Here is a 13,005-nt window from a genome sequence, read left to right on the forward strand (position 1 = left end):
CTTTTAGTAAGTGTCTCTTACTGAGGAGGGCAGCTTGAAATGTTGATTTGTGCAGTGGAGCAAAAATTCCAATGAGCAAAATTTCAATCAAAATTTAGTTTGGAAATGTATTTATTAGCTCTGATAGTGGAGGGAAAGAAAATAGATCCATAAGTATAGTTTCTAAAATAGAACCAAAATAAAACAGGACAGACTTTGGCCTGGAACATGTCCTCTGGGATTTTCATCAGTCAAAAATATACATTTAAATTACACTCAATTTATAAAATTTAGAGGGTGTTTGTCACCTCTCTATATTTTGTACTTTCCACAAAGCTGATAAGGCCTTTTATTCCTTCGATTTCTAATCTCCTGATTTTTTGGGTAAAGAAGTCCATTTCATTAGATCTCTAATTATGTATTCAGGAAGCTCCTCATTTCTCTGTTTTTTTGGCTAATGACCACTCTGCTTCACTTTATCTTGAAGCAAAATGTATGATGGCTTTTATTCCTTCAGGAATAAAGCAGATGGCATTCAGCACAACATCTGGGGGAAAAAACTCCACAGATCTTTGAAGTGTTTTTAGTAAACACTGTTAAAATGAAATGATGGATTGCTGGCTTTACCTAGAATATCCCTAGATGGAAGGCAGGTTGTTTTAGTTCCTACCTATTTTGAATGTTTTGTATCTAGAGACAGGATTAGAAGTTGCTATGTTCCAGCAGTATTTCAGTTTATGACATTTTGTGGAGAAAAGTCTTCAGAAAATCAGTGTTATTCCTTCTCTGGTTCTGGGAGGAGCACTCTGATTCCCAGTCCTGGAAACACCCCAGCAGAGCTGGGCTGTTGCTGTCAACACACAACATTGCAATTGATTTTTGTGATTAAAGGCCAACAAAACAAATCAAAATGCATCTAAAGCTGGCAGAACTGCAGTTAGCTCTAAATCCCACACTGTGAATATCAAATCTACCTTTATCTGCCTCATTCCCGTTACCCATTTCTAGATGAGGCTTCTTCTTTTAAACAATATTATCTTAAAATTTTGACATCATAATGTTCTTGAGGTGACAAGTTGTCAACATCAGGTTATGTGACGAGGAAGGAGATTATCTAAAAGCAGTTATTTGTGCATTTTCTCCTGAAATGCTGTTGGTGTATGGCAATAAATTGAGGTACCCTAGCAGTCCTGTGAAGAGTAATTAGACAATGATGCATGGAAGAGTGATTGTTTAACCAGCTGGATCTTTCTGAGTGTCAAAAGAACTCTTCAAGCTGTGCAAGTCATTATCACTGTGAGGTGATTATGTCTTGTGCTGCCTGTGTGCAGGATTAGGGTAAATAATGAAATTTTTTTAATGATATATTTGGAGGATTAGATTTGCATGGCCTCTTTGTGGATTAAGTTTGGATATGCTGAGATGCAGTTTATATGTGAGAAGGAGATAAAGTTGAGGGAGCAGGGGGAGAAGGTGGTAGTGTGATTATCAAGCACAGAGAGATGGCTAATCCAGGTGGGCTTAATACACTCAATTACATTTTTAGAAAGGAATAAACCTACTAAGTAGAGATCTCAATTAAGTGTATTCCATCTTTGAGACACCACTGCAAAACAAAAATTCTCAAATTCAAAATCTCTCCCACTTCTCTTTATTTGCCTTTTTCCATTGAATTTTGAGAGGTCACAAAGTCCACAATATAAAAGCTTCTGTCAAATCAAAGCTGTATTTTCACATTTTCAGATTGCAGGTTTGAGAGTGGTTTTGGGAGGTTTTGTATGTCAGTTTTGAGGCTCAAGTTTTTTACATAATTTCTCTTTAAGAAATACCCAGACTATTTGATTTCTTCTATTATAACATTTTACAAATCTCATAACTAAAAATCTTGTAAGTACAAAGATGCAGCATAATTCCTTTTTTCTTATTAGTTTATAGGCATTAAGCAGGATGCATAATGGAGTTTCAGGAATATGTCAACCTTAGGAGAATTCATTTGCATATCACTGCTTGCTTCCAAGAATTAGTGATTTGGGCTTGCAGAAAACATCTGGAAATTACAACTTTATTTTGCCATTCCTGCTTTTGTAACCTTTGGGCACCTTGGAAATGGGTTTTGACATTTCTGCAACAATAAAATAAATATACATTTTTATTATTAAATTTGCAAGCCTAAAGTTCAGGTGCTTTTTAAGCTGCACAACTTTAAACCAGGCTTGTTGCCTGTCTTTGCTGTTTGCTCTGGTCTCTGGGATGCTTTTTGCACTTCCTGTGCCTCAGGTACCTCATTCTCTAAATTGCAAAGTTTTTCTAAGGAGAAACTTCATGAATGTTGACCCACAGCAATAAGCTGGGTTTTTTTTATGTGATCCATTTCAGGAATGATTTTCACTTCTATTTAAGCAGTATCATCCTAATTGCATTATTTGAATTATGTTATGTTTAATTTTTGTAATACCTGTATTATAAGTATTTATCCTACAATTGCATGTTCAGATACTATTCCAAATTTGTGTGAAACCATACACTTTTTAAAGTGGATTTTAGAGAATTTGGGATTTTATGGATTTTAGTGGATTTTTTTCACTGGATTTTAGGGAAAACTGGACAAAGCACTCTTCAGCTTAACCAGTGCACAATTAAAAGCCATCTAATTTTCTGGTGATCCATTCATGAGGGTTTCAAAGTGTGTTATAAATAAAACGTCTTCAGTTTCCATCACAGAAGAACTCAGAAATCTTAACTTTCAAAACAATTTTACTGTCATATTTAAAATAAATTCTTAATCTAGATTCAACTAAGTGGTGAAAAATGAAACTTGAAAGGGTCTGGCTTGAGGTGTAGTTTAAAAGATTGTCAGATTTGAAAAGGAAGACCTACTTTCTGCTCCTTTTGTGAAGACTTCAGCAGATGAAGAAAAGGCATTAAATGAAATTGTAAGAACTAACAAACCAAAAACTAACAGAAAGGATAAAATATATATTTCAAGCTGATTTTTAGTATGATCTTTCAGTGTTTTTAATGTATACTTATGCCCTCTCCCCTTTCTTTCCCCTTGATCTGGTTTTTACGAAGTTGAATCTTATTAGGCTTCATTCCCAGTGGTGGCTGGGTGTCAGCAAGGAGAACCCCAAGCAGGTAAAAACCCCAGTTCTCTGTCTCCTGAGTGCTTCCTTCAGTAGATGTTCCCAGTATAGATGGAGAGTGCTCAGCTGCAGTCTAGAAAAACCACATTAATCATTTGAGAGGCCTTTTCCTGCACAAGTGTGTTTCCTCCTCCCTCAGTTCCTCCTGTTTGAGGTCTAATTGCAATGTTTATTGGCAGAAATTGCATTAATTTCTGTAATAGATTTGGCACAGGGACTGCACACTGCTGGTGTACACACAGGTAGAACAGAAAGCCCATCTCCAGTCTGTGCTCCAGACATTGGAGTAGCACTGTTTATTCAGTCACCTCACTTTTTATATAGAATGACAACAACTTGGGAGACATTTTCTGCAAAATGTGACACAGACAAGCAGAACTTGACAAAATTGTCATTAGAATTTGAAAGCTGTATTTTTTTCAGTGTTTTATCAGCTCATTCTTCAAGAGTAGGGGGAATTGGAAAAATAACAGGGTAGTAACAGTAAGTTCAGATAGTCTGAAATAACTCTCAAAACGTTTGTTCAGAATCACCATCACAGTTCCTGTTCCACAGCTTTTGAAATTTTCCTGTGGAACACGAAGTAGGAACAGGCTGAGGCAAAAGCAATGGGAATGGGGCTTGGAAGGGTCTGGAGGAAATGTCTGACGGAGCTGGGGACGGGGTTGATTCAAGCCGAAGAAAAGAAGGCTCCAGGGGACCTTCTGGCTCTCCACAATTCCCTGACAAGAGGGGGCAGCCAGGTGGGATTGGGCTCTGCTCCCAGGGAATCAGGGATAGGACAAGGGGAAATGGCCTCAAGTAGTGCCAGGGGAGGTTTGGATTGGATATTAGGGAGAATTTCTTCATGGAAAGAGTTGCCAAGCATTGGAACATTGGTACTGGTACCTGAGATATTTAAAAGCCGTGTGGATGTGACACTTGGGGACATGGGTTAGTGGTGGCCTTGGCAGTGCTGGGAGAATATTTGGACTCAGTGACCTCAGAGAACTTTTCCAACCTTAATGATTCCATGTTCCTATAGCTCTGTGATCAGTAAAAACCCAGCTGCGTCTGAGTTGTGTGCTGTGGTTGTACATGGATGTTTAGTATTGTATTGATCAGAAATTATATTTACAACAATTTTTTTAAGGCTCATTAAACCTTTAATGCAGATCAAAGCTTTCACTGTCTTATTACTCATCAAAATGACTCAAGTGAAGTCTTTTTGACCAGAGAGAAGTTTTCAGGTCCTGTGGATTTTCATGGCAAAACAAATGTGTGGCATCAATTCCATTTGTGTTTTGCAACAGTTACTCTCTGACTTCATTGTGTGCTTGTTACGTGAGAAGTATTTTTACTGCATTTTTTTTTTCTCCCTCTTATAAGCAGCAAAGGAGTGGGTTTAAAAAAAAATATAAAGCAGTATTGTTTTTAGAGCACTGCAACAAAATATAGAAGTGATAGCTGTGGCACATTTCTAATAGCTGGGCTGAATCATATTCTGTTCCTCTAATGGCATGTGTAATTGCTCCAGGTTTTCAGGCGTCCTTCAGCTGCACTTATTTAGATTAGTGACTGATGCATTTCCATGGAAACCTGCAGCAGGGGAAAAAAAACCCGCTTGGTACAGCATGGAACTGAAGGGACGTGGGCTTTGAGCCGTGTGTAAAATAAGGCTTCTCGGTTGTGGTCAGCTTGGTTTGGGGTTTTTGTTGTAACTGCTCTCTGCAAAGGAAGAGGAGTTGCCAGCAGAATTCTGTGTAGCAATTTGGAACACTTGTTAAGTCCTACATTCCTTGATAAGCTTCAACTTTTTGAGTGTAGTTTTGAAATTTTGAAATTCAACATTTCATTTTGAAATGTTTTTTATTTTTCTGTGAGGATGCAGAAGCACCCAAACCCTAGGTAAGCTGGTGAGAAGCTGGCTGGAAAGTCAAGGTCCATAAATGAAGTTCATTTTGGAGGTGTTATGTGGAGCTTTAATGAAGGATCACTGAGTTTTGAAGTGCTAGTGGCAGGAATAGAAAGGTTTTATGTGACCTCTGTCACTAAAATGCCTGGAAATACAATTACTTTTAAAAACATTGCACAGTACTGTTGCTTTTCTCAGTATCTGGTACAATCTTTATATGCATTGCCTAACATATAATATCTGATATTTAGTGCTTTCTTAAAAAGCTAGATTCTCAGCATTCTCAGCAATTTGTTCTAATTTCCAGGAGTGTTTAAGGTTGCAACACAGGTTTTCAAATGCATTCATTTAAAGTAATTTCCCTTATGTATCTACACAATGCTGTAAGGGAGAGTACCTTCCATACTTTTTAAAAAGTGGAATTATTTTTGGATTTGGCTCCTTTCCTGCTGCAATCATCCTAATTATTTGGAATACAGGTGTAGGTTCTCTAGGAATAAGCTCTCAAACCAATGGTGATAGTTTCTCCTATTTGAAAATTAATTATCCTGTGGTCTGGCTCTGAATCCTGTGTTACTTAGCAGTCATCAATGCAAAGTATCTCTAACCATATCTATGAATGATTTTGATATTTTATGTATGTGGTTTATCTTATTATACCTATACATAGCCATATCTATATATTCTGATACAGCACCACACGCTCAGTTGCTGAAGTCTGATACTCCTGTTAAAAGTGATGTGTTTCTAAGTAATTTTTTTTTTTTTTTAATTTGTAGCTAAATATTGTATTTTAGACACTTGCAACAGCATGGCAAGGCATGAGTTCTTCCTGGTGAGCAGGGAACTTCCATATCCACATCCACAGCTCCTTGTTCCACCCTCATCTTCCCCTCCCTGGTCCTGTGTAAACCTGGGTACCACATTGCTTAGCAACATCCTGCTCTGAGCTGTTTGTGTGCTGTGACTGGAGTTATAATATTAAATTAGAAGTTATTCTGAGGACTTTATGGTGGAAGTTGCAAAGTGTTCCTTTGTTTGTTGGGCTTTGGTCATGTTTTATCCACAGTGAATATCAGACTGAGAAGTCTACATGCACAATCAAGGGAGAGGGAAAAAAAAAGTGCTGTGGTGAAAATGATAGTGAGGTTCTAGGAACTTCCCAAGTATCTCCCATGCTCAGCAGCTTCTTATGTATTCAAAATTTTATCTATTATTGAAGGCAGAGAATTTGACAGATCATTGATCCTGAGCACAGCTGGCAAAGATTTAGACTTGAATGAAGCTTCTTGTAAGGGAGGAAATTGAGGGGAAACATTTGTATCACCATTGATGATAAAAGTCCATAATAACTCTTGTTGAAACTTGCTGTACATGAAAATTAATGATTTTTGAAATTGAATAGAAGAATGGCTTTCCAGAGCCTGTTTTTCCTTACTCAGCCCAAAATAATTCCCCATCTGTTCTTTCCAACTCAGAGTGCACAATGACTTTCTCCCAAGCAGTTGGTTGCCTTCATGGGGCTGTAAACATGTCTCAGGTAGGAACAATCCCTGTCATACTGAGCAGACCACAGCTCCTACCACACAAAAAAATGCAGAGTTCCTTCACAAATCTCTAATGGAATTTCCCTAAATTTAATGCAAAGTTGCTGCATCGTGAAGCCAGGTTTCACCTGGCATCTGCCCTTTGCTATAGGCCATCATTTGGGTTATGCTGCTGCCATCAGTGACAACACTGATATTTGCAGGAAATATTTGAACTATTTGCTGGGAGGATGAAAAATGTGAAATAAAGTGTTATGATTAAAAACATTCATACCTTGAGTCAGTTCTAAAGAACTGGAACATTACACCACCTGAGCTTTGTAAGTGAACAAACCATCCTGACCTTCAGGATAAATAACATTTGCAACAGATGATAGTGCCAGCAGGTAGCTCATCCAGACTTCTTTGTTCTCCCTGAATGTGAAAAACAAGATGCCTTTATTTATGTGTGCAGGAGCGCTTTGGGAATGACATGGAGAGCTGGTTTTTATGAGGCAGATGAACATATTGTCAGGCCACAATTAAAGGTTAGGCCAGGTGCACTGAAGTCGCTTTGGTTTTGCCTGACTTTGTAGAATCTGGGTATTTCAGCAAGGATCAAAGTAGGTGCACATGGACCAAAGCCATGTTCAGCTGCTAGAAACTCTGAGGTCAACATCCAACTTTTTACAAGCTCTTAATACTTTTGTTTTAAGATGGATTTTACTCAGTAAAGCAGAGGGGAAAAATCTTTCCACTTCCAACTAATTTCCTTTGATGAGATCACCCAGAGCTGTCTGTGCCACTGGGACTTAAAAATAAAATAAAAAAATCCACAAACTGAAACAGAAGAAAATGAACCATGAATTAAAGGTTTTCATTAATTTACCATTTATAATGCCTTTATCATATGTTTCCTTTCTCTTGATCCTCACATTTTATCCCTTCAAACGAAGCATCCATGTTTTCATCTCAGATTTGCACAGATATGAAAAAGATAATTGTAGTTTCTTCTGAATTCTTGGGTGCTACATACCTGCAGATTTACCTTCCTTGTGTTTTTATAACCCTTTATCAGAATCAATGATCAAACAGTTAGTAGAGAAAATTTATATTTCTATTTCTTTATCCCATTTTTTCTACATTTTATAATCCTACTCCATGTGATTTGGAGGAGGATCCCTGAACTTCATCTTTCCTATGGCTCAAATGAAATGCTCAAAGAAAGCAATAAGAAATGTCATGTTAAACAATTGTATCATATGCCTGAAAAAACTTCTCTCATCACCTTTTTAATGTATCATATTTAATAGAAAACCCAGTTTTGATGAATCTCTATTTTCTAAGGGGAAAAGGGAATAAGTGAAATAAGTTACTGAGACTTCACAGTTTGTGGTATGAAGAATATTTTTTCTTTTAATGTGATTAATTTCTGGAGCATCATTTGGTAGGCAGATATTTTGGATATACGTGGGATAGAAAAATGCATACTCTTCTTATTGATGTTTTCAATCCCATGAACTTTTTCTCCCCTTTCTCTTATGGCTAAATTTGGATCAATTTAAGGAAAAACTCATAAGATAGGAGCCCTGTCTTGTTGCAAACCAGCACAAGTGTCCTTGAATTGTGAATTTTTACTGACTTAATTATTAGACTGCTTTCCTCAGCTTTGAGTAACTTCTGGTCTAAACCTCAACATAAATGGTTGGGAAAGGGGTTTTCCACCAGGAAGGGGAAGGTGCAGGGGGAAAGCTTTAGCATCTGCCACTGTTTTGGGTGCTGTACATGAACTGCTCTTACAAAGAACATTTTTAATTGTCTGTTGGGAGTGAAACATCTCCCAGGGCTGTCACTGGAGAGGAGGGAAGGAAGAAGGAAAAGCTGCATGTTTTGGGGTGGGGATAAAACACACCTTCACCAGTGGTGTATGGGGAAAGCCTGCTGCTCTTTGTTGTGCTGTGCCTTTGGAACAGCACAAATTCTGCTGTTCCACTCCTGTGTTCATCCCGGGGACATGCTGGTGACTGAACCTTTCCTAGAGTGCTGGCAGGCCTCTGACAACATCCCCGCTGGCAGAGCATTCTGTGCAGTTTCCTTGGAAACACGGCGCTGGAATGCCCTGCGAGGAGCAGCAGGGAGGAGAGAAGGAATGGAGACGGCTGCTTTGGGATTTTTCCCCCTCCTATTTCTTTACCCTTCCAAAGCCATATCAAATATGTAAGCAACCTACTCCAAGCTGGAGTGTCAGGGTGGGAATCAGGCTGGCTGCTGGAACAGGCCCACAATTGTTACGTGGGCTGAAACAGCACGAGTGGCCTAATCTGTGTGGTTTGGAGCCCAAAATTCATTTCTTGCTTTTCATGGCAGTGATCTTTCAGCTTTTGATAATGTCTGCAAGATCTGTTGAAGTCCTGTGGTCACTTATGAGACTGCGACAGAGAATCTACAGGAAGCCCTACATTTATTTGGAGGAAAGCCCTCACCACCCCTGAGGTGTAGAAAGGAGGAAATGTTTTCCACCTACACTTTCTCGGTACTCACCCCTCTTTGAACCCTGTAAATTACATTCTGGAAGGGCAGGGTTTGATCCTGCTGCTCACTGAGATGTCTGCAACAATAAATGATTCTAATAAAGAAACAGCTGGGGCTTTATTATTTGATTGCCACTGTTGCCCGGGCACACGGCTAATTTCTGCTGCAGCTCCACTGGCTTCAGCAGAAAATGGCCCAAGAAAAAATTGTTGTGCTCTTATGGTATTTACTGTGGTAAAATATGGGCTTCTCGAGAAATCTAGAAATTTCAAGTGATATCTCAATGTTTCTCTCTTCTGTCAATGTAAAGGAAACTGGACCACTTTTGCAAACCCTAGTGTTTTGTTCTACCTCTTAGAAAAACATTTTGAACTGATCCAACTTGATGTAGTGACTTTTCACCTGTGGTGACAGATGTTCCTCTCAGTAAGAATGCAGTATTATTAAAATAATTGTAGTTTTAAAAATAAAACTGCTAAATAATGTTTTTCTAGACCTTCTTGCCCATATGTTCCTGCTGGTCTTTCTAATCTGCCTGCAACCAAGTTTAAGAAGAAATCCTCAAAAAATTCTGTTGTAAAATTTTTTAAATGATGATGGGGTTGGTAGTCTTAGATAGTCCTAACTTGCTGCAAAGCATTTTGATAAAGACTGCTGGTCTAAAGAAAACCTGGGACATAAGAATGGGCACAAGTCCAGGGAAGCCTAGAGCTAACCCCTTCGTGCTAATACACTTGTAACAGTGTTACTATGTTATATTTGTCTTGAATTCAGAACAGTATTTGTTAGACATTTGCCTATGGCTTCTTTGTGTTCTTTTGTCAAGTCAGAGAATGGAATCCCTTTCCTTCTTCAGTCCCCAGTTCATTCTGATGGCAGATTCCTGGTGCTCCTCCCCTGCTCCTGGGTGTGTGTACTTATGCTGTGTAATAGGGCAGCCTGGAATCTGAGTCGGAGCTGAGGGAAAGAGGGTAATTAGAGAACTTAACACAGCAGCCTGGGAAACTGCCACTTAGCCTCGAGTTCAGCGCCTTGCAAGGCTTCTGTTTTCACAAATAATCCCTGCTCTGAGGAGAAGGGGGAAGCAGAGGGGTGGCAGACCCGGGGAGCAGATCCAAGCTGCAGCTGAAGAGTGCTGGCTCTGCAATCCTGAGCAGCTGAACAAAGCTCTCTGTCTTGCTGTGCCTTCCCATCCCTCCCACCCACTTTGTATTCCTTATAGCACTGAAATATTATGCTATAGAAAACAGATTCTGCAGGGGAAACATCTGGCTCCTTAAAGCTCAAGAAGTTGCTCTAAAATTTCAAAATATTCTTCATCATAATTTATTTCTTGTAATCATTTCTGAGGGACTTCCGAGAAAGGGAAGAGGCCAAGGGAAACTCAAAGTAGATTCCAGGTTTATGATTTTCTGTGTTTTTTCTGTTTATGTCTCTTGGTATGAACCTGATTTTTGGAATGGATGAAGAAAGAATGTTTCTTAATGGGGAACAGGCTGCAATTTGTGCAGTAGGAGCAGGAATTTTGGGTAAAGGAAAGGCCTTTTAGGCAGAAAATACAGGTTGTAGGTGAGTGACAAAGGGACAAAATAAACTAAATTATCAAGTAGAGTTCATATTATAATAGGGATTTTCTCCTTCTCTGGCCCTCCTGTAGGATGGAGGCTGGCTGGTCTCGACAAAATGTATGTAAATATTTCTGGTTTTCCCTAGTACTGCTTTTCTTGTACCTTGCCAACTGGCTCTGAAGAAATAACTTTCTTACTCTTTTAGCCAGCTGCAACCTGCATGTATATTTCCAGCTGGAATTTCTCTGGATGTGTTTGTATTTATGGCTCCAGCTGGGGGCATGATCCACTTACATGTCAGCTGTACTGATTAAAATAAGGAAATGTGCATTTTTCCCACCCTTCTTCCCAAAGTCTGCCTCACAAGACTTTCTCTGCTCCTTGGCTATGTTCAAAGCCCTTCCATCCTGCTCTGATGTTCTTTTTCTCTCTGCAGGCTTGCCCTTGGTCATTTGACACCAATATCTCAGTCATTTGTACCATCCTTAAAAGCTGTGCCACAGAGATGCTGTGCTTTGAGGGCTCCGTCTGGCTTGGGGAATTAATAAAATCTATGGGGATTGTGTCAGTCTGTCCTTCCATGGAGAGTCCCTCAGCTGTGCAGATGAGACTTTCATTGTCATAATCTAAACCAGAAACTTTTCCATCTGATTTTTGATGTCTCTTAGCCAAAGCAAAGGCGATCTCATTGGAGGACCAACCTGCACTTAGGCAAAAAAATATTGATTTGCATATTCTACCTATGTTCCCAACATTTCTGATATCTGTTGCAGATTTTTATTCTTTCTTTCTTTCTTTTTTTTTTTGCCACTTAGCTATAAAAGTACCAAATATTGGACACAAAAGTTTTTGCTACTGAGCATGTGACTGGAGCTTTAAAACTTGTGAATGATGTGATTCATGATCTCAAGAAGTTCTTCTTACTAACTTGATGTGTCTGATATGATTAAAGAATATCTCCAAAGCCAACATTTTTTTCTGAAATGCCTTGAAACTACATTCATTCACTGCAAGAGAATGTAACAAACACTCCAGCACTTGATTAAGAAATATGGAAGTATTGAAAAACCTTTTTTCTCTGTGCAGAAACAAGAACAGATAGAACAAAGAAGCTGTTCAGACACTACACGGTTGGATCCTATGACAGCTTTGATGCTTCAAGGTAAGAATTTTTCCTTTTGGTTGCAATCTGTTTACAAAACCTTCCTGGGTTTTATTTAATTGTTACTTTTGATTTTGCCTTTGGAGGGGAAGAGGGAAGCAGACCACTAAACAAAACTTCTGAGGGTACGATTTAACTTCTACATTGGTTTTTATTGCAGTTTACTTTGTTTGTATGGGATGGGTGCAGAAAATTCGGGAGCAGTGAAGTCACAAGTTTCACTGTTTTGTTTTGGGAGTGGTGAAAGAGATTTGTTGTTTTGAACAGTAACTTTGGAACCTGAGTAGAATTGAAGCTGCTGGAAATGTGAAATTAGGTTATTTATTTGTGGAGAATTCATGATTTTTAAGCAGATTCTTCTCCCCCATGGATATACATTGAACATACAGCTGATTGCTGGTAGCAATGGTTGCTGATGACCTTTAAAACACAGAACCTGGTTAGGTTTTGGTGTCTTCTTGAGGAAATTTTAGTGGCATACTGGAATTGGTATGCTTCTCTTCTGAATGTCCAACTATAGCTTGGGTTGTTTTATGTTTGTTTTTTGTTTTGCTTTTTGTTTGTTTGTTTTTGTTGTTGTAGTTTTCAAGGAAACCACATTTATTATAGGAGAAAAACTATGAAATGTGTGATGTAATGGCAGCATGTAATGTAGCTCAATATTAAAATTTTAAAAAAAGAAAAATGTGGTAACTGTTGGTTCTGTTCTGGAATCTTAGACTTTGTTCCCAGGTTCAGGCATAGTTTCTATGTGAGTTGAACAATTTGGGGAGGGAGTTCCCAGCTGGACATGATATGATTGACTGGGGGAGTCTGATGATGGTAAAGTTGTCAAGAGAAGCTGTGAGCCCATACTCTGAGACAGCCTCTGCAGAGCAAACTCACTGGTTATTGGGGATGTTTGCAGTGAGAAGAGTTGGCTTTTTGCAAGGTTCTTTGAATGATCATTAGTCTACAAAATCCATATACTTGTCTCTATATTTCAGTGAGAATGGATAGGATTGTTTCTGCAAAAGAGAGAAGCTGTGTCTTCTGCATGTAGCCTCAGAGATATCAAATAATTCCACATGGAAACTTCCTGCTACTTTCTAACAGCAAGATTTTTTCACAGAAAATGTCAATTCCATCAAAATCTTCATTTCCACCTGTCTTTTTTTTTTTAAGGTTGGTTTTGTTGTTTTTGGTTTTTTTTGTTGGTTTA

The 13,005-nt window shown here is 38.7% G+C and overlaps 1 protein-coding gene across 4 annotated transcripts in view; it reads left to right on the forward strand.

The window, feature by feature from the left end:
* SHANK2 (SH3 and multiple ankyrin repeat domains 2) overlaps positions 1-13,005 on the forward strand; it is a 276,475-nt gene that overhangs the window by 134,647 nt on the left and 128,823 nt on the right. For all 4 annotated transcript variants that reach the window (XM_015631014.3, XM_015631015.3, XM_015631017.2 and 1 more), the window contains one exon: positions 11,729-11,804. In XM_015631014.3, the coding sequence (XP_015486500.1) occupies positions 11,729-11,804 (76 nt within the window). The remainder of the gene's footprint in view (positions 1-11,728; positions 11,805-13,005) is intronic.

This window comes from Parus major, chromosome 5 (assembly GCF_001522545.3).
Source record: "Parus major isolate Abel chromosome 5, Parus_major1.1, whole genome shotgun sequence".
NCBI classification, from domain to species: domain Eukaryota; kingdom Metazoa; phylum Chordata; class Aves; order Passeriformes; family Paridae; genus Parus; species Parus major.